General features: G+C 35.2%; 1 protein-coding gene and 1 pseudogene across 5 annotated transcripts in view; both read left to right on the top strand.

The window, feature by feature from the left end:
- Positions 1-27050, top strand: part of MYO16 (myosin XVI) — a 505283-nt gene that overhangs the window by 201735 nt on the left and 276498 nt on the right. For 3 of the 4 annotated variants that reach the window (XM_084879972.1, XM_084879971.1, XM_084879969.1), the window contains exons 10-12: positions 1663-1813; positions 9685-9795; positions 17134-17199. In XM_084879972.1, coding sequence (XP_084736098.1) covers positions 1663-1813; positions 9685-9795; positions 17134-17199 — 328 coding nt within the window. The remainder of the gene's footprint in view (positions 1-1662; positions 1814-9684; positions 9796-17133; positions 17200-27050) is intronic. The other variant, XM_084879970.1, reaches the window with a different exon arrangement.
- LOC311618549 (COMM domain-containing protein 8-like) lies at positions 22741-24507 on the top strand (annotated as a pseudogene). The gene is made up of 2 exons: positions 22741-22812; positions 24002-24507. The product of its transcript is annotated as a COMM domain-containing protein 8-like (transcript).

The raw sequence follows: 27050 nt of genomic DNA, 5'->3' as shown, positions 1-27050 counted from the left end.
ATATATGATAAGGGACTTGAATCCAAATATATAAACTCAAGAACCTGACAGCAAAGAATCAGTGAAAAATAGTCAAGAGACTTGAACATTCATTTTTCCAAAGAAGACATACTTATGTCAAATAAGCACATTGAAATGCAAAGTAAAACCACAGGGAGAAGCCACTAATACACTTACTAGAATGTATTTTTTAAAAATACTGATAATTGTATACCTGAACCTATGTAATTTTATTATCCAATGTCATTTCAATAAATTCAGTAAAAAAGTATTGGCAATGATGTGAAGCTGTGAAGCAAGTGAAAATCCAACATATTGCTGGGAAGCGCCAAATGGTACAACCACTTTGAAAACTGTGTGGTTTTCCTAGACATTTAACCAAGGTAAATGAAAGCATATGTCTACACACACCTGTATATGGATGTGTGTAAAAGCTCCACTCACAATTGACAAAATCTGGACACAACCCAAATTTTTGGTGAATGGTTGGCCAAAGTGTAGTATATCCTGCAGTAGAACACTAGTCAGCAATGAAAAACGATACTATTGCTATCTGTAGCAACATGAGTCTCAAAAACATTGTTAATTAAATGTAATCATACACAAAAGTCTGCATACTCTGACCCCTTTCCTATGACATTTTGGAAAAGGCAAAAATAAGTATCAGTGATTGCAAGGGCCAGAAGGCAAAGGAGGATAATTGGAGACATAAAGTTGAGTGATAGAAATTCTATGTATTGCTGATTATGTTAGTCACACTGTTAAATGTTTATATACAATTCAAAACATATTGAATAGTAACCCTACAATATGTGAGTTTTACTATATGTAAATATAACTCAAGAAACTTGAATTTTTGAAAAGCCAAGTAAGTGCATTGAGCTTCTATAAGAACTGCAACTGCTATTGTAAATAATTAGGTTTCCATATACTGCACCTGATTAATTATGTATGTATTTCTGCTTGTATGTGATAACAGGAAAATATATTTTAAAATCTAAATATCAAATGTTATAATGAAAATTCAACTTTTAGATGCATTTATTTTCTATGAACATTACATTTCTTTGGGCAATGCAGTCTATAGCATAACAAAACCTTGAATCAGCTTTTATTTTATTTTTTGGCTAGATTGAGCTGTATAGAAATAATAAAACATTATCTTATTAATATTGCAATCTTATGCACAGCACTTCTCTCTTATTACCCTATTGTTATTTAGTTACAAACTCTATCACCCACGATGCTATAACATATTTTAATTAATGTACAGAATTTTAATTAATTGTATAGCTTTTCCTTTACTTGTTTATTATTCTATTTCACATTTAAATATCTTTCCAAGTTTAGTCAGGTGTGTCAACCTTAGCTTTTAAATTGCTTATTGATTTATCTATTAGTCATACATGCATTTGTAAACATATTCTTCTTTCCAATGTGGAGTTGAATATATCTTTCTTTCCAATGGGAAATTGAATGAACTTCAGAGCTAACAGAAAGGCTTACAGATTTCCCATTGTGTTTTTCCCCTACAGTATTGAGAAACTGTTTTCTCCTTGAATAAAACAACTATCTATAATTGAGATGTCCTGTCGTGGTAATTTCTGATTTATATAGCCAAGTTGGAAGAAGACTAATTCTAGTATTGATTATTTCCCGTAGCAGTCCCCTGGTGTGGCCAATTGCCAAGCAAGACAGTTTGTTGGAAAAAGACATTATGTTCAAAGATGCAACAAAAGGCCTATGCAAGAAGCAGTCTCAGGACGGCTCTCCCGAGAGCGCCACTGTGAACGGCCCCACCAAGCCAGAGCAGGTAATTACACCCCATGTGCGTCTGCTGGTATTGTGCCCTGTTATGTTCCAAAACAATACCCAAAGTTCCATTCAGAGAAACTTTAATGAAAGCATGGCTTAGTATTTTAAAATTTTTATTTATGAAATGCTATTATGTTGTACTGTACATTAACAAACATACTCCTATTGTGTTTTAGAAAGATTTGAATTTACTGTCTTTTTAAAAATTCAGTCCTCACCAGAGGATATTTTTTCCTTTTCATTGATTTTTTTTCGAGAAAGTGGAGGGGAGGGAGAGAGACAGAGACAGAGAAGCATGGATGTGAGAGGGACACATCGATTAGTTGCCTCCCGCACACGCTTTGGGGCTGGGGATTGAGCCTGAAATCGAGGTATGTGCCCTTGACTGGAATCAAACATGTCACCCTTTAGTCCTTAGGCCAACGCTCTAACCACTGAGAAAAACCAGGAGGACTTGAATTTACAGTTTGGACTTATTTATCAGGATCGTAAGCTCAGCCAATATATTGATTCCTGAATATTTATAGTTCCTTCATTGGCCATCATTTTAATAATTATTTCCTTCAAATAGTCAAATATGTTCCACAAGTAGGAAGACAAACCAATCAGTCATTTATTCTTGAAAGTAACTGTGATGTTGTATTGTATATGTATCTATGTGCACATGTACATATTCCAGTGCCCAAGTTATGTGGGATCATTTTGATAAGCTTGAAGTTACAGAATTTAATGTATTTTATGTTATAGTTTTCATAGAAATAAATTATTTGTATATGTGTTGTGTTTTATAAATGGTAGAGTATTTTATAAATTGTAGAATAATCCTTAAAATGTCTTATTTCAATGTATATATAAATTTTAAAGGTATTTTAACTATCGTTTCTAAAGACCTTTCAAATTTTCTTCATCTCATTCATTTCTATTTTAAAATAACTGAAACCACAAAACATCTGAAATACTTTTGGATTTTATTAGCCATATTCATCTGCTCAAGTTACCATAACATAAAACCATCAGCTGGGTGGCTTAAACAGCAGAAATGTATTTTTCAACATTCCGGAGACTGGAAATTCAAAATCCAGGTGCTGGCTGAGCCTGTTTTTGGTGGAAGCCCTCTTCCTGGCTTGCAGATGTCTGCTTTGTCGCTGTGTCCTCAGATGGCGGAGATGGCAGAGAGAGAGGACAAATTCTCTGGGATCTCTTACAATGATACTACCCCTGTGGGACCAGGGTTCCACCTAACCCATACCCTCATTTAACTTTTATTATCTCCTAAAACCCTGTCTCCACACACAGTCACATTGGCAGCAAGAGCCTCAAATATGAATTGTGGGGAACACAATTCAGTCCAAGGCAGTAGGCACATTGATCGTTAGGAAAATTTAAGTTCAGGTTGTTTCTTAACCTTCTTAAGGGTCTTATGAGCTTCCTATAACTTTAGGTACATATAACTAAGTGAAAACATTTACTTTGAAAAGGCTACATATATTCCGATTCCACTACTGGACATTCTAGAAAAGTCAAAACTACGGAGACAGTAAAATGGCCAGTGATTGCCAGCAGTTGTGTGGAGGAGGAATGAGGAGGAGGAGGGTGGAGGGTTTTTAGGGCAGAGAAACGACTGCCTATGATATTATAGTGGTGGATACAAGTCATTACACATTTTTGAAAACCCACAGAATATGCAACACCCAGAGTGAACCCTGATGTAAGCTATGGATATTGGGTGATTAGGATGTGTCATTTGCTTCATCTATAGTAACAAATGTGCCACTCAGTGGGGATGTTGATAACTAGGCAGACTATGTGTGTCAGGCCAGAGGCATATGGGAAATCTCTATACTTTCTCCTCAATTTTGTGGTGGGTCTAAAACTTCTCTAAAAACTAAGGTCTTTAAAATAATGAGAAGATATTCACAACCTAATATCACATATAATCCTTACATACTTAATAAGTAGAATGACTTTTCTTTTTTTAATGTAAGCTTTTTGTACTTGCATTCTAGACCTGAAAAGCGGTTGTAACCATATTCTGTTTATTTGGTACTAAAGACAAAATAGTTTATTCAGGTTTTAGGTTTGTATATTATTTATTTATCATTCACCCATGTCTTCCACTGTGGGCATTACGCTGTCATACATTCTTGCCATGAGGTGCATCGGTGATTCTCTTCAGAGGAAGAATCCTGCCTGGATCACACATTTATATCTCATACGAGAACTTTAGGAAAGACTTGCTAAAGCAGTAACATTCTGATTAACACTTTAAAGAGAAATATATAATGTAGAAAAAAATTTGAATTGAAACAAATAAGATGCTTGGAAGCATCTCTCCTTCCTAGATTTTATAAATGTAGGTCATGTCAAATGGTAACTGTATAAATAAATAGTCAAGGCTTGATTTAAATTTTTTAAAATATATATTTTTATTGACTTCAGTGAGGAAGGAAAGGGAGAGAGAGAGATAGAAACATCAATGATCAGAGAGAATAATTGATAGGCTGCTCCCTGCACGCCCAGCACTGGGAATTGAGCCTGCAACCCGGGCATGTGCTCTGGGAATCAAACTGTGACCTCCTGGTTCATAGGTTGGCACACAACCACTGAGCCATGCTGGCCAGGCTAATTTAAACTTTTTGTGGTTCTGATATTCATCAACATTAACAATTGCTATTATAATATCTGTGAGAATCGAGAATTTTTTTAAAGTTGCTTAAAATTTTGTAAGACTTTTTTCCTTCTTTTCCAATTTTGTTTTGTTATTCTCTCCTCTCTCATGCCTTGCTCTCTTCTATACTCTTTCTAGTTTCCTACCTTCCTACTGTCTTTTCTCTCATTTTTCCTTTGAGAATAGTTAAAGCTTAAAATTAGGTCAAAGTTTTATTATATTTAATGAAGGCATGTTATCCTGGGAGAAAAGAGAGAGGATGATGGTGTCATACAGATTTGTTCTGGTTTAGAGCTGCTACTGGAACTCTTGACTATTGAAATTCTTTAACCTCACTGAACCCCATCTGTGAAATGGGCACTTAACACTGACCTTATATGGCTGTTAGAAAGATGACAAAAGATTAAGGCTGTAAGGTGACAGCAATTTGCCAAGAGTAAAATAAAAACTCGGCACGATGTATTCATTATTTTATTATTTTTTGTATAGACTATCTATTAGATTTTGCTAGAGTGGTTGAGTCCTCTATTCACTAACTTATCTGCTCCTGATTTATGTAAATCAAGTCAACATTTCAACCAGGTTTTATTTTCAATGTAAATATAGGTTATTTTAGAATACAATAATATAAAATAATACTGTGCATTGGTTAACATTTTAAAGCTGAAAAATGCTTTCACTTGCATTATTTTAATCCTCAAAATACCACAAGTTATTATACACTTTTAATACTTATACTCAAATTTCAAACTGAATTTAAAGGGACCAAACCTAAACTCAAGAAGCTGAAGCAAATGACCTAGAATCACGTTTCTTTTACTCTGAGGACACCCAGCTCCTGGCTCCTCTCCTTTGGCGTGCTGCTTACTTCTATGAGCAGGAGAGAAAGCTTCCATTCCGTGGCTGCACAGTCAGGATAGAGATTTCAAAGACTGGAGAGAATTCTCTTTATAGAGTCCACAGATACACCAATATCCACAGACACAAAATATAAATCCTTAGCCAAACAAGGCACAGTGAGTGTAAGGACCTACTACGTTTCATTAAGAAACATCTAACAGAAAAACAAAGGCAAGGAAAAAGCAGTTTAAATGATGTCCATGCATCATAGTGGGCTTCAGCCACGGGAGATTCAGTACAAAGTGTTTTGTCAAATTAATGCACTATCATGGCCATTTCCCTGTCATGGCCATCCTTAGTCAATTAGTTTTTTTTTCTTTTTTATTGTCATTATTTTCTTTTTTCTCCTCATTCATGTGCACTCTGTTGTTTCCTCCTAATCTGCCTTCCCAATGATTTGTTGCCCTTATCCCATTGGTCAGACCATCTCTTCTGTCCATTGGCCTTCTGGTTCCTGTGTATGTTCTACTAACTTCCTGCAGAGAAAAATTACCAGCAACTGAACAACACGGCAAAGCTGACAGCACTCAGGGCAGTGTTGACAAGTGGAGACAGGGTATCAGGGAATTAAAATACTTTCCAATTTACATTTCCTTTGGATCTGGAAACATTTCTGAAAGTGTACCCTGAATTTTGTCCACTTTGTTTTCTAGATATCTGCTTTTGGAAATATAAGTGGGGAGATATATATGGTTAGTTTATATGTCTTCAGAGGAACCAAGATGGTGAGTTCTAGAGAGGATGGTTAACTGTTTTACACATTTATCCCATCTATTTTCTGACTATGGTAATACATATTTGGCAGACATTGGTAGTGTACAGTATTGAGTTTACAACTATAACATAAAAATGTTCACAGACATGGTTTTCCTTTTTCTTTCTACTTGTTATCAGCTGCCACAACACCTTTGAAATCTTGATAAAAAATGTGTCTCTTTGATAACCTTGATTAAGATTGATTATTAAAGCTTCCTTCCTAATCATTTTGCTATCTTGGTGTAATAAATTGAAGGAATTCTTCCCTTGATCTAATGTAATACTGTATTTGTCACAGTTCATTACTATAAACAGACAAGGGAGTCTTCACATTTTTATTGTCAGTCTTGTATATTCTCTAACCCATGCAACAGCTGTGCCACTGAACATGAAAACCCTCAAGAATACCAGGGAGATGTCTGCAATAGCTCCTCTAGGCTTGTCGGAACAAATGGGGAACTTCTGCTAGTGCTAGTCATGCTATTCCTAATTATGCATGCAGAAATTTGCATTGAGCTCATTAAAGTTGTGGTTATCAGAGGAGTATTATCTCAGTGTAAATTATTACTTCCAAAGAAAAACAAATCTTGCTCTTGATTTTTCTTTTTATGATTTCTTTGGGAGTTAAATATGTATGTTAACTTGTGGGAGACTTGTCATTGCATTGTTCAAAGTTGTTGCAGCCATATTTTTGTCTTATCTCATGTTATGCATGAATATGTATATATTTGTGCCTTAACTTTTTTGTGTATGTATGAAAGAGGTGAAGGGATTAAGAAGAATAGATTGGTAGTTATAAAATAGGCGTGGGGATGTAAGGTACAACATAGGAAGTATAGTCAATAATATTGTAATAACTATGTATGGCGCCCATTGGGTACTGGAAATATCAGGGGAATATTCTGTAAAGTGTATGATTATCTAACCACTATGAAACTAATAAAAAATAATATTGAGTGTAAAATGTAATTAATTTTTTTTTTTAGAAAGTTAAAAAAAAAGATCTCACTGGAAGCTACATCCCTGGGATTTAAGCATCATTCACCCAGATGAATTCAAATAATTGATGTCTTAGGCTTAGATGAACTTGAATTTTTCAGTATTCCAGTACTCAGTTCAGTGTGTAAGATTTGGACCTGAATTAGCATGACTAATGAAAAAGCAGAAAGGGGATAGGCAGAAGCCGTTATCACTGCTTGATTTTCATGCTTCCCTGAGAACCATTAGTCTCGGCAGCACTTTGAGCCTGTGACTCTTCAAAGTGGAACTAAATATATAAAGTTAAAAAAACATATTACACAATCCCCGAATTGATGTTGACAACCCAGAAAGTATTAGGAGAGCTGAGACATGATGACTTCTATGCAGTAACGAGTACCAGTTTTTATACTGTTCTTGAACTATGTAACTCCATATTTCTCACATCAAAGGCTCAAAGCGGTGCTTTTAACCTAAAGTTAAATGTCTAATTTTAGTAAAACTGTGTTATATGTCCTTTGTAGGTTAATTCTGAATGTATTTTTCTATGACTGTTGAATTTTTTTTTGTTTCTTATAAGTGAGCCATTTCATCTTATTATTTAAATTCTACAAAAACCAGAAAATAAACTCAAGGTGCTGGCTGAGTGTGTGCATGTTGTGGGAGAGGAGGAGGCTTGTTCATGACATTCTGAGGTCTGGAATATTTTACAAGTTAATTTTAAGTAAATAAACATCTTCTCATTGGAATATTGTGTTTGCCACTTATACAAATGGTTGTCTTTCCAATACAAGACAGCCTGCTGCCATGACACACTTCCAATGAGAGAAGATATAACAATCCACTCTTCTGAGTTTGTGAAATTTTCAGTAAAAAAATTTTGAGTTTCTATTATTAATGCATTAGGATTAGCAGTCTTGGATAACCATGATCTGAATTTAAGAACTCATGGGAAAGATTACATTTTTGAAAATAGCCACTCATGTCAGAGAAAGAGCCCTAAATTTAGCTTTTAAAATGTGTAATATTTGCCCTGGCTAATTTGGCTCAGTAAATAAAGCATTGGCCTGAGGACTGAAGGATCCCCAGACTTGGTTCCAGTCAAGGGAATGTACCTTGGTTGTGGGTACATCCCCAGTGGGGAATGTGCAAGAGGCAGCTGATCAATGTTTCTCTCTCACTGATGTTTCTAACTCTCTGTCCATCTCCCTTCCTCTCTGTTAAAAATCAATAAAATATATTTTTTAAAAATGTGTAATATTTTACTCTAAAAACATTTAGCTGAACAGTAATATTTAGGATCAACTTATTTAGTGATGGTACATCCAATAGTTAAATGTGCAATACAAATATAATATGCAAATACAAATATGAATGCTCATTTTAAAAACAAACTTACTGTTATTACAGATTAACTACGGTATTCTGCCGGTGTGGCTCAATTGGTTGAGCATCATCCCATTCACCAAGAGGTCACCAGATTGATTTCCAGTGGGAACACATGCTCTGGTTTCAGGCTCAATACTCAGTAGGGGGCATGCAGGAGGCAGCTGATCAATGTTTCTCTCTCTCTCTCAAATTACTAAAACCATATTGTAACAATATTAGCTATAGGCACCAATGAACTCATAGGAATGTTAATAAAATTATTCTTGTTCTTTTGTTTCTCAGTTTTCACATGAGAAGACCAAAGTTGTTACATTATATCTAATAATGAGCATTTCCTGTGTATATAAAGTTAAACCATTGGCCAATTTTAACTTAGAAAGGCTAGACTTCAATATAATTAAATAATACAAATTTATCTTTTTTAATTTTTAATCTTGCCTAGTTTTTAAACTGTTATTCTATATTACATTGAATAGAAAAGCATTTTTTCTTGACAGAATTATCTTAATCTCAAAGCTACTTTAAACTTAAAAGTATTGTAGAGCAGAATAAAAATCACAAGCCAAAATTCCGGAGTTTACTTAAAAATCTGGCCTTCTCATAGATGTATGCAGAAACTAAATTCCAGGCAGATTGCTTCCATGCCAACAGTAATTTGAGAGAGGAGTTTTGCTTTAGCTTTGGAAACACTGCAAATACATGAGCTTTTTTTTCAGCTGCTTATCTCACAAAGGACTCAGCACAGTTTAGAGCTGTCTAAATTGTAAGTAGGGACTAGGAAGGATCAACCTGCTGAAATGATTTTGATAGACTTAATGTCTTTGAAGGATGTAAGCTGACATTTGACGTGTGTGTGTGTGTGTGTGTGTGTTTGTGTGTGTGTGTGTGTGTGTGTGTGAGAGAGAGAGAGAGAGAGAGAGAGAGAGAGAGAGAGAGAGAGAGAGAGAGAGAAAGAGAGAGCACTCATGGGTATACAAGAGAAATTCTCATCTGAGAATTTTTCTATGATGGTTGAATTTTTTTGTTTCTTGTAAATGAGCCATTTCATATCTTTTAATAACAGTTTCAAACTCATGTGGTTTTTAAACTTTTGACATGTAATTGAACTAGAACAGCCAACTGTGAAGAAAGTTGATTACAAAGCAATTAGAATTGATCGTTCTTATTTTTTCTCCCAGGTCAAGCTAATGCCTCCTGCTCCAAACGATGACCTAGCAACACTCAGTGAGCTCAACGATGGCAGCCTGCTTTATGAAATCCAGAAGCGCTTTGGGAACAATCAGATATACGTAAGTGCCCTTGAAATTGCCTTTTGCACTGAATTTGTCTTGCTGCATATTTTTACTCTTCAGTGCTGCAAATATTACAGGTAATGGATTTATTGTTGCTTCTGGTCATGCTGATGGCTTACAGTGGATTTCTCCAGAGCTCAGGGTGATTCTTCTAATGCAATTCTAAGGCAAGTTCAGCAAATTCCAAATTTCAGAGTTGTTAACTGAAAGTTAATATCCTGAGGGTAGACAACTTACTTGTAATGCTTGCTGTGGAAGATCTTGCTAGAACCATCAGATCTGCTAATCACTTTGGAAAATGCTGTTTGTTTCATCTATTTAATTTAGCCTTCTATATCTGGAAAAGGGAAACTAAAGACCAAAAATTGATTATGCAAGGAGAACTGCCTCCCTATTTACATGAAATGATAAGCTATTATTCCTCTAAATTATCAGGAAATATCTTTGTAAAGTAAATAACGGTTATAGGGATCTTTGATAATAGGATATAAATATATGGCTCAGATGACAAATAGCATGGAGAATTTATTTGCTGTGGTTCTTCCTTGCTTTCTATGTATGAATTCTACCAATACTAGTAATAATTTAGACACCATGTGATCGCATATCTTAATCTCTTTCTCTCCTTGATTTTGTTATATTCAACTCAGAGCAATTCAATCAGAATATCTATAGGGAAATCTGATTATACACACGTCTGCTTTCTTTTTTTGATAGCATCTTTTTTTTTAGTCGGCTGAGAAATTGATTAAATAATTTTCATGGAAATATGAAGTCTGTGATTCCCTTATAAGTCATAAATTGTCAGGTGCTGATTAGCCTATGAAAATTCAATGCAGCATTTTAATGCTTGCATAAAGTGCTTGCCACTGTAAATACACTTAGAATTAAATATCTCTTTTAAAATTAATGAAATTGAGTCATTGGCATAAAGTGGAGAAAACCGATTACATTGGTCTGTTATTACCTTGTTACTTGTGTAATATTTTTATTCAATTTTATCCTCCTTACCCATCATTGTGTTGATTCTTATTTTTAGCTTCTTAGTAGTATCAGATGACCACTGCTATTCTTTCTATAAACCTTTCTTTCTTTTTTTCTTTTATATAAACCTTCAGGAATTCTTTCTTTCTTTCTTTTCTATAAACCTTCAGGAATGCATTGAAACCTCAGTGGCTGAGGTTTTTAAAAATGTTGTTATTGCCCTTGCTAGTTTGGCTTAGTGGATAGAGTGTCAGCCTGTGTAATGAAGGGTCCCAGGTTTGATTCTAGTCAAGGACACATGCCCTGGTTGAGGGATCCATCCCCAGTATAGGGAGTGCAGGAAACAGTGGATCAATTATTCTCTCTCATCATTGATATATTTTTTTAAATATATTTTATTGATTTTTTATAGAGAGAAAGGAGAGGGATAGAGAGCTAGAAACAAAAATGGGAGAGAAACATTGACCAGCTACCTCCTGCATACACCCCCACGGGAGATGTGCCCGCAACGAAGGTACATGCCCTTGACCAGAATCGAACCTGGGACCCTTGAGTCCGCAGGCTGATGCTCTATCCCCTGAGCCAAACTGGTTTCGGTGTCATCATTGGTATTTCTATCTCTCCCTCTCCCTTCCTTTTCTGAAATAAATAAAAATATATTTTAAAAAAGAGGCTTGCGCAAGCGTGTTCTAATCTTAAATAACAAATACTTTCTACCTGTTTATCTGAGTCATAGCTCTAATTCCTCCATGCAGTAGACCATCTTCATAGATACTCGCTGTCTGGATACTCAGAATTAATATTCCCTGATTTGATAAAGTTCATATAAAATATAAATTTGCCTCTGTGTGAGGGATAGGTTTCTTATTCTCTATACTTGAAATATTGAGGAGCTAAATTGTCTAGGAACAATTTTGTGATGAGTGTTCTTTGTTATGGTTTGAATTCACCCTCATGGATAGACAGGCAATTTAAACATTATTGATTGAATGGTAATAAGTGATTCTGAAAGTGTATCCTATGCACCATTGGATACATGGACCTTTATTAGCAATTGTCAATAAGAGTAAGCGTTTAGAAGCTCATAGCAATTTGATGGTTTAATTTCCATCTGTTGAATCTAATAAGAATCAAGGTTTATATTTTCTATATTTTTGTCTTTTTCAATTTCATTTGTCCAAGAATTCATATTTATTATGTTTTACTGAAATATCAGTCCATAATGAATTACAATAGAAATAAAAACAAGTGTTTCTTCCCCCAAAATATAAAGGCACTAGTTTAATAGATATCTCAACATTTAAATATTCAAATTCCAGAGTCTGATCTTGACACACATGTTCCTTCTCTAGCCTCTCCCAGCACAATAAGGGCATCTCCTTTCTTCCAGCTTTCAGGCCAAAGTGCTGCTAAGAGTATTAATGTGTGTTTTTCTTCCATAACCCATATCTGATTTTACTGCAAATATCATCAGCTCTACCTTCAAAATATGCACAGAGCATGACTTTCACTTCTGCCATTGGCCCATCAGAGCCAAGATAAAATATTTCATCTGAATTAATTGCTTGACAAGGATTTTCATCCTTTTTCAAATTTTTTTAGGGTGGGGGTTATAGTCTGATTTGTTATATAAGACTAGAAGCCCAGTGCATGAAGTTCATGCACTGAGGGGTGGGGGTCCCTCAGCCCAGCCTGCACCCTGTCCAATCTGGGACGACCCTCTCACAATTCAGGACTACTGGTTCCCAACCACTCGCCTGCCTACCAACCTGATCACCCCCTAACCAATCTCCTGCCAGACTGATTGACGCTAACTGCTCCCCTACTGACCCAGTAACCCCAAACTGCCCTCCCCTGCTGGCCCAGTTGCCTCCAACTGCCCTCCCCTGCCAGCCTGGTCACCCCTAACTGCCCTCCCCTGTAGGCCTGGTGGCCCCCAACTGCCCTCCCTTGCCAGCCCAGTTGCCCCCAACTGCCCTCCCCTGCAGCCCTGGTCACCCCCTACTGCCATCCCCTCCAGGCCTGGTCCCCCCCAACTGCCCTCTCCTGCTGGCCTGGTCACCCAAGACTGCCCTCCCCTGCTGGCCATCTTGTGGTGGCCATCTTGTGGCAGCCATCTTTGACCACATGGGTCAGCCATCTTGTGCAAGCATATGAGGGTCAATTTGCATATTACCTCTTTATTATATAGGATGGTCTTTCAAAATAATCTGTAAATTGATTTTTTTAAAACTAAGTGTATAGCATTTCATTTAGCTATCAAACTGAGAAGTTTCCATAAAGTTTATAGCAATAGGAAGTTCCTACATCATCAAACAGAAAATGAATTGCAGAGGATGAGACATCTGCTTGCTGGGAAATGCCTAGAGGAAAGGCATTGAATTTCCCAAACAATTATTTTCAACAGTCACAGAGAGAATAGAAGATGCAATCAAATCTCTTCATGGATGGCCCATAAGTATGCAAGCGATCCTCTCTTCACAAGCACACTAGTGGAACTTGAGACTCATAAAGAAAACAAACCTTAAAAAATACAAATAAATTCTGTAACATCTCATTAGCCAACTGTACAGCCTGGCTCATCTCAGCCACTTAATAACGTACTGTTCCCTTCAAGGTGAGCATCTCAAGAGGTGGAAGTTTACCAGCTGCTGTCAGAAGTTGAAGTCTCCCTCACTTCCAGGTTATTTGAAATTATGTGGATGGACACATTTTTCCAAGCTAGCCTAGTTATTTAAAGTCTCATATGCTATGCTATACAGTGTCTGCCATTTAGTTGCATGTAATTCCATTCAGTCTAAAAGATACTTTTGAACACTTGACATGTGTAAGTTACTAAACAAGTAATATATCAGAAAAACAAGGTAAAGGAAATCTTTACATTTCTATAATTTTAAAAATTATTTCTCTGTAGTAAATTTAAAAATTTCCATTTTATCAAAATGTCCTTTTCAGATTATGGTATAAACCTATATGAAGTCATTTTTATGACTACCATTAACATTTAGATCTCATTTTCATGAATTATTTTTTATTCATCAAAAATATATTACCAGAGACAATCTCAATTTTCTTTAGTAATTAGACCAATATAAACAAGTTTTATCTTAAATGCAATTTGGAGTTATACTATTTTTGTTTTTTCTTTAAATTTTTTAATATTCCTTAATTATCAGATTTATCAATTACCCCTCAGTCTACTTTCTAGTTTCATTTTTATTCTATGGAATAAGAATTCTTTTGAGATACTAAATGAATAAGGTCTCCTTTCAGCTCAATTATTTCACTTTTATTTCTTTTCTTCTTTACTAGACTATAAAATTTTAGCCAATCCTTCTTTTAAGTAAATGTTGTATTGAATTACAACATATAAAGGGAGGGAATAATGCACAACTTATTAGAGTATGGCTACATGAAGTTTTGTTTGGTGAATACACATATATGATCAGCAGCTTCATAAAGAAATGGAATATAAGAAGCCCCTTCCCCAAGTCACCCTAATCATTACAGCAGTTTCTGACATATTGGGCTGTCTCATAGTTTTGTCTGTCTTCTTCATTTTACATAAAAGAAATCATCATTTTGTTTCTGGTATTCATCTAAACTGCTACTTGTAACACTACTTATCCACTTTTATTCCTATACAATAAACTAGTATGTGGTTATATTCTAATTTATTAATTGATTCTACAGTTGAGGAACCTTTGAGTCATTTTCACTTTTTGGTTATTATCTATATACTAGGGGCCATGTACATGAAGTCACGCACCCTGAAAGGAACTGTGGGCTGTGAGGCTGTGGTGGGCACAGGGTCGGGTCTCTGGCCATCCTCCATACCCCCAGTCCCCTGTCTGCTGGCAGCCCCACTCTGGCCACTGCCATTCCCACATGCTGAGGGTGCTGGCCTCGCTCGCACCTGCTGGCAGTGCAGACCAATTGGGGCTGGCATCAGAGTCTGGCAGCCGGTGTGAGCGGTGGCCCTGGCACAGGCAGCAGGTGCAAACGAGGCTGGTACTGGCAGCAGGTGCGAGCACTGAGCCGGACACTGTTGCGCAGGAGCAAAGAATTTTGAGTAACCACCAGAGGCTTGCCCTGATGACAGTGACTGGCACCACATCTTGATTGATCTGGCACCTCCGCTCACCTGCTCTGACACGGCTGTGCTCTGCTGCTTGCTGCCAATGCCCGCCATGTTCTGAGCATGCCCCCTGGTGGCCAGCATATGTCATAGTGACCAGTTGTTCAGTTGTTCTGCCGTTCTATTTGCATATTAGGGTTTTATATATATAGATGTAAAATCCTAAGTGACCATTATGACCAGTCGACTAGTTGCTATGATGCACATTGACCACCAGGAGGTAGATGCTCAATGCAGGAACTGCCCCCTTATGGTCAGTGCACTCCCACAGCCAACCACCTGTGGCCTCCACCCTACACAGCCACCCCCCACATTGGTCCTGATGGGGGGCTGGTTTGCCAACCTCCCGATGCCCCTCTTCCCTGCCAGCCGGTCCCCCCAGATAGGCCTCCATCACCAGGGACCCCACATGTGCATGAATTTGTGCACCGAGCCTTTAGTAAATACTACTATTATAAATTATCTTATTGTCTTTTTGGAGGTACACAAAGATAAGTATTTCTATGTGGCATTTACCTAGAACTGTCTTAATTTTTGTATCCAGGAGACAAATGTTTCAATATTTTTTCATTCAGCATGTTGTTTGTGGTAGCGATGCCAAGTGTAATTACTTTTTATTTGATTAAAGAAGTTCTATTGAATTAATGGTTTTCATAGTTATTGTTTTAAATCAAAAGTGGGCATTAAATGTATTTAAATGTGTGTTTTTTTTCTTCAGCATTTAGTGAGACCATCATGTGACTTTTGTTCTTTACTTCTTAGCATTATGAGTTAATCTTCTAGTGTGAAGCCAAGATTACATTACTAGAATAAAGTTTATTTGGTTGCAATCTATTATCTTTTGAATGCATTATTGCAATTCAGTTTGTCAATATTTTGCTAAGAATTCTTTCATGTATTTTAATGAAAGAGAATAGCCTGTATTTTTCTTTCAATTTACTAGTTATGTTTTTAATATCATGATTATGCAGGCCTCTTAAAGTGAAATATTTTTCTTCTGTTATTTTCTGGAATCATTTATTTTGTGCTTCACTGATGGGAAGAATTCACCAGAGAGAGAAGTCAAAGTTTTCTTTGTGGAAAGGTTTTTATGTGTTTTTCTTACAAATGTTTGCTGATTTCCTAGGATTCTGTTATTAATTTCTGTCCTAATTTTACTGTGATCACAGAATATATTCTGTGTGACTCAAATCTTTTAAATGTAATGAAACTATGATAGCCTGTGCACTTTCTGGTAACATTGTTCAATTGGTCAACTTACTGATTAATTATTTTAAAATTTTGTCTGCTTACTCATGAGTTACTAAGAAAAAAACAGTTAAAATTTCCCACTATCATTGTGAATTCATGTTTTTCTTCTAACAGTTGTTGCTGCTTCAGACATTTTATCCCACATTTCAATCTCATAGAAATTTAGACTTGCACACCTTCCTGACTGCTTTATTTTATCATTGTGAAATGTCCCTTTTTATCACTGGAACTGACTGGTTCTTACCTTACTGTTTTTATTTTTCTATCAATTTAATGTTGCTAAACCACCTTTTTGCTGTTATTGCTTGAATGAATATTTTGCTTCATCCCTAACTTAAATTTTATTATCCTTTATATGTAAAGTGTTTCTCTTTAGAGTAGCACACAGTATTTTAATCCAGTTTGTAACCATTTTTTAAAAAATTGAGAGTATTTAGTAGCTTTACATTTGATGCAAGTATTGATGTATTTGGGTTTAAATCTATCATTTATTGTTTGGTATCTTTGTTACATCTGTTTTATGTGCCTTTGTATCTCATTACTTGTCCTTTTAGTTAAAGGTATCTTCATTTGCTTTCTGTTTTATCAACTTCTCAATTATGCATTTAATTATTATTCTATAGCAACATAGAACTCATCACTACCCCATTTACTTCCTCCATTGTATTTTGCTATGTGTTTTAATTTTATATTATTTATCCATTCTGGTTCTCATAAAATCACTTTAAGATGAGTTCTCAGAATCTAATAATATCACTTTCTTTTGTGCATTCAGTGGGACAATATATTAGCTTGATTTCATTTGAATTTCACTTGTCTATTTTTTATTTATAAATGTAAAACAATTGACAGAATGGTAAGGGCATATATTTCACTTATTCTTCGTATTATAGAATGATTTTTAACTTTACATGTGCTATTTGTATGGTTCAACCTCTATTTATATCTTTTTCCTTTAACAGACTTTCATTGGGGACATCCTCTTACTTGTTAACCCATTCAAGGAGCTTCCAATTTATTCCACCATGGTGAGCATAAAATTTAAAATACCATTTAACAGTATAGAATAATACTCACCAGACAATCCTGTTTGTATCAAATGACCTATTGAGACAAAAAATCATAACAATAGGTAAAGTCAAAATTTTCAGAAAGTTCTAAATTAAATTGCTGCATAATGATTTTCTTCTTCATACTTAATCTTTAACTATTTTGTCATTCAATTATTCATAATACTACTTTTAAATGTTTTTAATATTTTGTGTGATATTTTCTATTCCATCTTTTGCCAATTTAAGTTGTCTCTTACTTTTTGAAATCAATATGCTAGGAATTTATTATCTATATTAATATTTTCAAAGAAATCTCTTGACTTTAAAATTTTTTTCTAATGTATATTTGTTGGCTGTTCAATTGATTTCTCCTTTTTTATTATCTATTTTCTTCTTCCTTTGAGCTTATTTGATAGTCATTTAAGTTGTAAAGTTCTGTTATTGATTCTTTGCTTTTCTGAATCTGTATTTGAGCCTTATAATATGCTTTAAGCATAACTTTACTAATTCTACATATTTCATATTTCATACTTTTATTATTCAGTTAAAGATATCTGTTTCCTGTTATGATTTTTTCTTTGTTGTTTGAATTTTATAAAAATATAAATTTATATTTTCTATTTTCTACATTGCTTCATTTTAATCTATATTCTGGTTACTAGAATTACTAGGTTAATTCTATCTTCTCTTGTTTTGAAACTACAGTTAAAACCATCTATTAAATTATTGATATCAGTTGTTTTTTTATCAATATTAAAATTTTTATTTTATACACTGAGATCCCATTTCCCTGGTGAAAATTTTGTTTTGCCACCTATTTTCATGAACATGTTGAATTTTATTTTAAAATATGTCCCTGACAATTCTAATAATAATATCATTATTAATCTAGTAGCTCTTAATATTAGATAATAGTATCTCTAACCTAATTTATATAAATAAATTAGACCGGACATCTTCCGGACAAAGCCATGGTGGCAGGGGCTGAGGCAGAGGCAGTTAGGGGCAATCTGGTCTAGGGGGGGGAGCAGTTAGAGGGTGATCAGGCCAGCAGGGGAGGGTGGTTAGGGGGTGATCTGGTTGGCAGGGGAGCAGTTAGGGACATTAGGCCAGTAGGCAGAGGTGGTTAGGGACAATTAGGCAGGCAGACAGGTGAGTGGTTAGGAGCCAGGGGTTCCAGTTTGCAAGAAGGTGCAGGCTGGACCCCTGCTCCCATGCATGAAATTTGTGCACCAGGCCTCTACCTCTAGTCTAATTATAATATCTAATGATGTGTGTGTGTGTGTGTGTGTGTGTGTGTGTGTGTGTGTGAGAGAGAGAATTGGTTTGCATTACATGGGTGTTATTTACTGACAATCCTGGAAAATGTTGTTTGAATACTGAACCTTTTATTTATAGAGGCTGGGATGGTATTATCTTTTTCCAAATAAATTTTGATTTCTTTGGAAGGTCTTGAGGGGATGTCCACCTAGGCTTTCCTTTGTTACTAAAACCTGAACTTGAAATTGTGTCTTCCTAGTAGTGTTAAACTGCTGAAATGTCTTTAGGCATATTTAGTTTCTATGAGGCCTCTGAGCTTTACATTGCAAGGTGGCAAAGAGCTATGAGAAAAAGTTATGCAGAAGATCCTGTTTGGGTCAGTGCATTTTGATATTCTCCAAGATCTTTATCCCTTAAGTCTTTGCCGCTTTGGTGATTTCCAGAGGCCTCCAATTAGGAGTTTAATTTGTATTTTTATTCAACTTTTATAGTTGTTCAAGGCAAGATCATTAGTCGGTTTCCAGCTACTTTAATTATAGCTACAATAAAATAGGCCATTTCTATTTTATTGGTGTCAGAAGATCATTTGCCTTCAAATATCTAAGCTTGGTTAAAATTACATTATTTTTTAATTCTGTATGTGTCTTTCAGATATATTTATATAAACTCACATACTATTTAAAGTTAACTATCGATGTATTGTTCCTGGTTCATGTCACATTTAATTATAGAGCAAACAAGAATTTTATGGTGAGACAAAAATGACTTTTAAATAATTCAATTATATATAATTTATGTGCTTCTGTGAGTCTAGAGGTGAAATTCTAAGTCTCAGGAAAAATTTACATAAATTTTGTAATATGACATTATCTGTCATATTATATTGTATTTTGTAATGGAATAAACCTGTAATTTTGTGGTTTGTTTTTTGTGTCTCAACAGTGTGGCAGTTTTATAGCTTTAAATAATATGTGACATTTGCAGTTCTTTCAGAAATATACATGCTAGCAGATAGAAGAGAAACATGAAGAGACATATTTCTTTATCAATATACGAACGAATATAGTGCATTAATATTTTTGCCAGAACACTTCCTTAAGATTTTAAGTGACAAATAATGTTGATACATTATAGATATCGTACTTTATATCCATACATTTCCAGCTGATTCTGACATAGAATGTTAAGAGAAAAATAAGTATATTTTTGTAAAATACACACTGATATAAAGTTTACAGTGAAATTTTAACAAACCATAATGAAACTGTACAGTTCTTGATGCTTTGAAATTCATGTACATTAGAGTAAAATAGGTGGTACTCCCCTTGTGTACAAGTAATAACCCATGAAATTACAAATATTAGGTAGAAACAAGGATTTAATCTTCAGGTTGAATCAGTGGGCATCCTGTGTAGCAATATTAGTACCTTGTAATTTAAAATCAGCTGTTCGTGTTCTGAACCATGCCTAAATTATCTCATTGTTCTATGGACGCACAACAGAAAATTTCATTTTTATGCGTGTATCTATTGGTTATATTTGTGTATATTTATTTTTTTAAATCATAAATTTTGTTTAGTTTTGTTCCTTTCAGTGTTGATTAGTTTAATAAAAGTAAAAACAAAACAATGACTTTATAAAGATTATACAAACCAAGAGAATGACTTTGGTGTTTCATGTTGAAAAATAAAAGACCAGATCTATATCATCTGTGTCTTACTTTTATTTTGATACCAGTACTGTTAACTGTGCTATATTAAGCCTTTGCATAATATTCATTTCTTATCCAGTAGGTCATTAATCATGGATGTAGAACACCCTTTGTGGCAAACTTCATTTTGAGACTGATGTGAACACATGACAGCAAACAGCCCTGCCCATTAGATGGCTTGCTGTCCTAAGCAATGTTGATCTGATGCTAACAACCACTGGGGAGAAGTGGTGCCGAGGGGGCCAGGAGGCAGACAGTTCTAAATGAAGCGTAATCAACAGGGAGAGGTTAATTATTATGCTGCCTATTTATGTGGAAGACAAGTATCATCGCTCATTTTAAGCACGTAAGAGGTAGGGGAGAAGGAGAAAATAGAAAAGTAGGCAGATGTTTCTGAATAGGCCTACAAAAAAAGAGCAAGCTTATAATCAGGGACAAGAATGCCTTATAAAACCAACAAATATTTCTTTAGTTTATTAAATATAACATGTTGTGTTAGATATTTACAAATGCTGAGGAAGAATCTCTGTAATTAACTACATAGACATTCTAGAAGCAAGATATAATAAATAAATAAATAAATAAATAAATAAATAAATAAAATCACAAATTCCACTTGTAGCTGAGGATGGAAAAATACCTGGAGATGCACACGATTCATTGACATGTTGAAAGGTTGGATGGATAAAATCTTAGGTTCAGAAGGACATTACATGGGAAAGAAATGAACTGGAACAAATCTTAAAGAATGATTAAGATTCGGATGAGGGGAAATGGAGATTTATTTTAGAGAATTGTTTAGAGCAAATGGAGTTGAAAAAATAAAGGCCATTTAAAGAAATGCAGAAACCAATTTCATAAATTAAGAAGGTAAATAAAGATGAACAATTAAAAATGTAGGCCTAGATTATAAAGCTAAATTAAAGATTTGGTGTTTTATTTTTCAGAAAGTAAAAAACTATCGGGGAAAATGTATTTTAAATGTGTTTGCTTCCATCAGTTTAAGAAGAGGAGATATTTAGGCAAGAAGACTAGTTACTAGATATTGAAATAATCTAATATTAAGTTTATCAGGGCCTAATATGGGGACACTATTAATGGGGAAAAAAGGAGCAGGCATTGAGTGAGTCTGCAAAGACAGTAAATAATATTCAAAGAGTAATTTTATATGGAATGAATAGAAGCAGAGAAGATCAATGGACACATGTTTTGAATTTGTGAGTAAAGAAGCATAAGGGTATTGCTAATAAAGAAAATTTAAAACAAGGAATTTATGAGGGAAAACAAGGTTCAGAGAAATATATTAGTTTTTAGAGGTTAAATTGAGGTAATGTTGAGATTCTATTTTGCATGCAAGATTAGGAATAATTTCTATAAATATTTAATTTTGTGAGATTTCTAGGATTCATACCATGTTTAAGATTAAAGTAGAAACATATTAAGAAATGAAGGAGAATGGGGAGGGGATAGAGAGGGGCAGGCAGCAATCTTTGGTAGCAACTAAAGAACTAGGTCAAATGCATTGGCAAAGTTAATAATCAGAGAACCAATGAGCATGTGAGTGTCATTGGGAAAAATGCTTGAGCAGTGAATATTCACTGGACTCACACACCTTGATTCCAGACCTTTCTTGGCTATTTCTCATTATTACTTTTCCCATGGAGTCCACAAACCAAGGATGCATGGAAAGGGGGCTCCGGGCAGGAACGAAAAGGGGCCTCCAGCAGGAACGAAGGCGGTGCTGTCCGCCAGGGGAAAGAAGGCCTGTTCTTGCATGAATCTTCATGCATCTGGCCTCTATTAGGTATATAAATAACAAACAGGAAATCCAATCAGGCAACTAGAGTGACACAATCATGCTGGAGTGTGAAATAGCATAATAGTCTATGCCAACTCAAGCTATTGGCATGGGGGGCTTCCGCTGGTTACCAGGATCCTGACACTGGGGGCCTGTGAATGTCCTGCTCAGAAGGTATGGAACAATATGATTGGCTTCAGGAATCGGAATGTGGCAGAATCTGCCATCTCCTGGCATCCAGCCCAGTGGAAAAAGAGGAGGGAAATTTATCCATAAAGAAGGGCCTTAGTCATTGGAAAGAGAGTCCAGCAAAGACTAGAGATGTTCCCAAATGGAGATGATGTAATGTCCTCTCATCCACAAGATAAAAAAGAGCACATAAAATGTCCACTGACCAGAATCCTCTTGTTCCAAAATGTACAGATGAGGAGATAGTAAGGTGCAGTGGAGAGAGGCAGCTTGTGGGAATGGCAGTGTCTTATCCTGCTGATATCTGCTTGACTGAATGAGAATGAGTGATAATATTGTTATTGATACTGATAGCCACTATACAGTTAGATGGCTTGTTGCCACTCAGAAAAACTAGAACTTATTTAAGTGAAAATCTTCCAGGTTTGATAGAAATAACTAAATAAAAATGGGTGATATATATATATATATATATATATATATATATATATATATATATATATATATATCTTATAAAGCATAGAATTAGCATCAAGCGAAGTATTATCAAGTGGGAGCAATGGACTATTCCACAATAAAAACTCTAAAATTGCATGAAAATGATATTTGCAAGAAAAGGGGACTGAGAAAGGTAACTAGTTTGGTTATTATGGAAAATAAATTTATTTAGACACTCGGGATCCTTTACCACATCTAATTTCTAGTAACAAGTAGCCTAAGGAGAAGAGGGAATCTCAAACGGGCATGAAGAAGCAGAGTAGGAATGTGAATGCATTTTTCGTACCAGTACTTATTTTTTGCTCCTGGGTCTCCGCATCTCGCTGTTGTTTATAGCACCTAATGAAATCCTCAGGATTTCCAAAACAGATTAGTTTGAAAGTATTTTGTCAAAATTGGATTAAGGTCTGTTGGACTTGGGGAGAAGCGAAAGAGTGCTGTTGCAACTTTTCAAAAAGAACAGAAAAGGAAGCCACAATTTCTTAGTGGGTTTAGGGATTATACTGTCATTCAAATCATTTTAATGTTCATTTTGAACTTGGGAATGCTTCAGAATACAAAAAGTTCAAGTATAATACAATAGATAGTTGTATGTACACCACCACGTGGGCCTCAATTCTTTAAAAATATTTTAAATAAAAATGCATTGTTTTACATACATACCTGGAGAAGGATGCAACTTTAAAGATGAGGCAAGAAGACATTGTTTTCTAGTTTAAGTGAAACATTTATTTTCTTGGTAGTACAGAAAATAGATATGCTTTAATGACTTGGTGTCTTAGTTTAGATGATATAGTGTACTATGAACTAAGTTCTACATCAGCTTATTCCTTTTATAAGCAATCATAACCACTGCCCTGTAATTACTATACCCTCATCTAATCTTTTGTATATTCACTATACATAACGCACTATGCATATGCAATAAAAATGCATATTCCATTATTTTCTATTTACATTCACTCAGAAGACATGTTAGCTATATCCTTCTAAATTATTTATCAATCCTTCCAGTTTTAAATATTTTTTTTCCACATTAAAAGGTGTAGGTCTAGCCCTAGCTGGTTTGGCTCAGTGGATAGAACATTGGCCTGTGTACTGAAGGGCGCATGCCCCGGTTGCGGGCTCAATCCCCTCCAGGAGGGGGCATGCAGGAGATAGCCAATCATTGATTCTCATCATTGATGTTTCTCTCTCTCTCCCTTCCTCTCTGAAATAAATTTAAAAATATGTAATAAAAAGTTATAGGTCTAGTTAGTTTATCCTAAATGTCCTATAGTATTTTGTTGTATTAAACACACTAATATTGGTGTTGGCTACAGAAACTTCCAGCCAGGCTGGGCCCACAGCTTCTGCACAAAATAATTGATGGCATTTGTGGCTGAATTTATCCTGTCTACCAGAATTATCAGTGTTTGGGATTCCACATAATGGAATATATATATTCTGGAATATATTACCAAATTTTTCAAAGCTGTAGTTGGTAAAATTTATCTGATGAGGAATTATCTCAGCAGTTGAATCAGTCAAATTCATTTAATCAAGTTGCTATCATGAAATGCTTGAAAAGTAGAAAAGATGAAATTAATCAGGATCTGTTAGAAAAAATAGTTGATGTGTCCTCTGCATAGTTGCAGGATTCTGATTGACACTTAAAGCTTACACTTGCTTGTGACAAGATTGCTACATTACAAACTCAACTTTCAGACCTTCACTTAGACATAAAAGAAAATGAAGTCGAACTGTATTCTGTTGAAATAAATAAAGAGCTGCGGACTCTAATAAATCCTTGGAAGCAGCTAATAAGGTCATCCTGCAGATGAAATAACAGTAAATGTTGAATATCACCAACATTAGCCGCTCCCACTGCTACAACTAATATGACAGAGTGAATACTGTGTTCAGAAAACATGCAATGTATTAAAATACCAAGCTGAGAAAACAGTCGAGTTGAGATTACAAAGATAAAATATTTTCAACTTCCCTAAAGGACAGAAAATTACATGGTTGACAGGAAATCAACCTCCACCACTAACTAGTCATGTGACCTAGGAGCACTAAAACTTTGCTTCAGTTTCTATATCCATAAAAAGAAGATGTTTCTCATACCCAAGTCCTAGATTTCTGGGAGGAATGGATAAGAGAGTGAGTATAAAGTGTTGAGAATAGCAGCAAGCCCATAGCAATTGTAAGCCATTAATACTATTATTAACTGTCTGTAATAAACTTGCCCATATTTTGTGTGTAATATATTTCCTTACTATTCGAAATGGCACTGACTGCTTACCAGAGTTTCTGCATCTTTTCTCTTATTTATTGGCCTTTTTTTCCCATTTATATTTTTTGCCCATTTTTTTTTCCTTTCATTTCCAGGTTTCTCATTGATTTCTAAGAATCAGTTAGAAAATACTGATAATTGATTATTTGCACAGGTCATTCTCTTCTCTGGCTTTGCCTAGACTTTTTATTTTATTACTATAATGTTTGTATTTTCACAGGAGTTGTTAAATGCAATGTTGTGAGATTGACCCATTATTACCATTATAGTTTGTTTGTGACCCTCATTTTCTTACCCAAATCATGATAGCACTATTCTATATACTTGCCTAAATTATTTAAGTTTTGCTCTGACTACTTTGCTCAGTTGGTTAGAGCATCATTCCAGTACACCAAGGTTGTGATTTGATCCCCAGTTAGAGCACATACAGGAATCAACCAATGAATATATAAATAAGTGGATCAACAAATCAATGTTCCTCTTTCTCTCTCTCTCCCTTTGTTCCTCTATCTGTTTTTAAAATCAATCAATAAATAAAAAATTATAGTAAATTATTTAAGCTCTGCTGTTCATATTTGCAACTTAGATTCATCTGCAGTTTATTTTTACACATGGCATGACATAGAATTCAGTTTGTTTCCTTTACAAGTACATGGTCAGTTTTCTCAGCGCTACTCTTTACTGATAAGCGATACAGAAACCTGTCATGTACCAATTCCCCATGCATGTGCATCTTGAGTTAATTCTGTATTGTGTGTTCTAGGGATCTCTTCCTCTAGTTTCTGGGCCAGAACCACAGTGTTTAATTATTTTCGCTTTTTGACATTTTTGTTGAGATGTAACGCATATAGGAAAGCGCTCATTTCTAAGTGTATAGACTAATCTATGTTCCTGAGCTCTCAAATGCAAATGTGACCAGCACTCCAGAAGCCTCACTTTTGCTCCTTTCTCGTCACTGCTAACACATTGCCCAAGGTCCCCCTGACCTGACAACTGACAGCCTAGGTTACTTTTACCTGTTTTTGTACTTAATGTAAATGGATCTTACAGCATATTCTCTTATGTACCTGATAGATTCCACTCCACATGATATTTGTGAGATTCTAATTGTCTTATAACTGTAGATTATGTATTCCACTGTCAAACACTCTTTTTTCCCTATAATTTTAAATGATGTTACACTAATGGAAAACTTGCAGACAAATAGTACTGACAATGTTTTTCCTCAACCATTTTCCACATAATTTGTTGGCATGTGCTTGTATCAAGGTTGAAGGCATGTACTGTGCATTTTCTGCAAACAAAAGCATTTTCCTTGCATACAACTATCAAAAATAGGGAGTTTCTACAGAGGTACTGTCCTCACCTGAGCAAGAGGCCTCCTGGGAGCCTTCGCCATTGTCCAGTAATGCGCAGGTCGTCCACAGTCCAGGCCACCATACAGGGCGCAAGGATGGATCCACCGGGCTCCCGAATCTTCAGTGTGGATCAGTTCTTCAGTTTTCTGTTGAACTTTCCAATCTTGACATCTTTGAAGGAAGAGGCCACTTATGCTATAAAATGAAATATTTTTTTGCCTGATATTTTTTCATGCCTCACAGTCATTCTATCATTTCATTTCTATTCACATGTAAGTGGGTTCGTTAGCAACTCAAAAATCATAAATACACTGGCACTGAATCACCATGGCAATCATCATAAGTCACTGTCACTGAAATTAAGTTAATTAAACATTTGTTTTTCTGAGAAATTTATAAATTCATCTGTGTTTCAGTGGCAACTGCCTTCTATTCAAGTTAAAAATCCTTTCTGTCTTATGCAACTGAAATTAGATGAGGCAGAAAAATTGTATTTGATAGAAATTATCACAGTTTCCGTTCACTTCTTGTTTAATCTATTAAACGGGATTTTTGTGAGTTGCTCTTTTGAAAGACAGCCGCATAATTTGAAGCCTGTGAACCTAGTTATGAAAGACCAAATATGTCTCCATTTTATCATTACGAATGCTTCCAAATGCGCTGAGAAGGGCATAGTTTGACAAATGCTTTGTAGTTACAAATGGGATTCAAATCCGAGAGAAATTCACTTTCATG

Source organism: Pipistrellus hanaki, assembly GCF_964339955.1.
Source record: "Pipistrellus hanaki genome assembly, chromosome: 3".
Lineage (NCBI taxonomy): Eukaryota > Metazoa > Chordata > Mammalia > Chiroptera > Vespertilionidae > Pipistrellus > Pipistrellus hanaki.
This window is presented reverse-complemented; position numbering and strand designations above follow the sequence as displayed.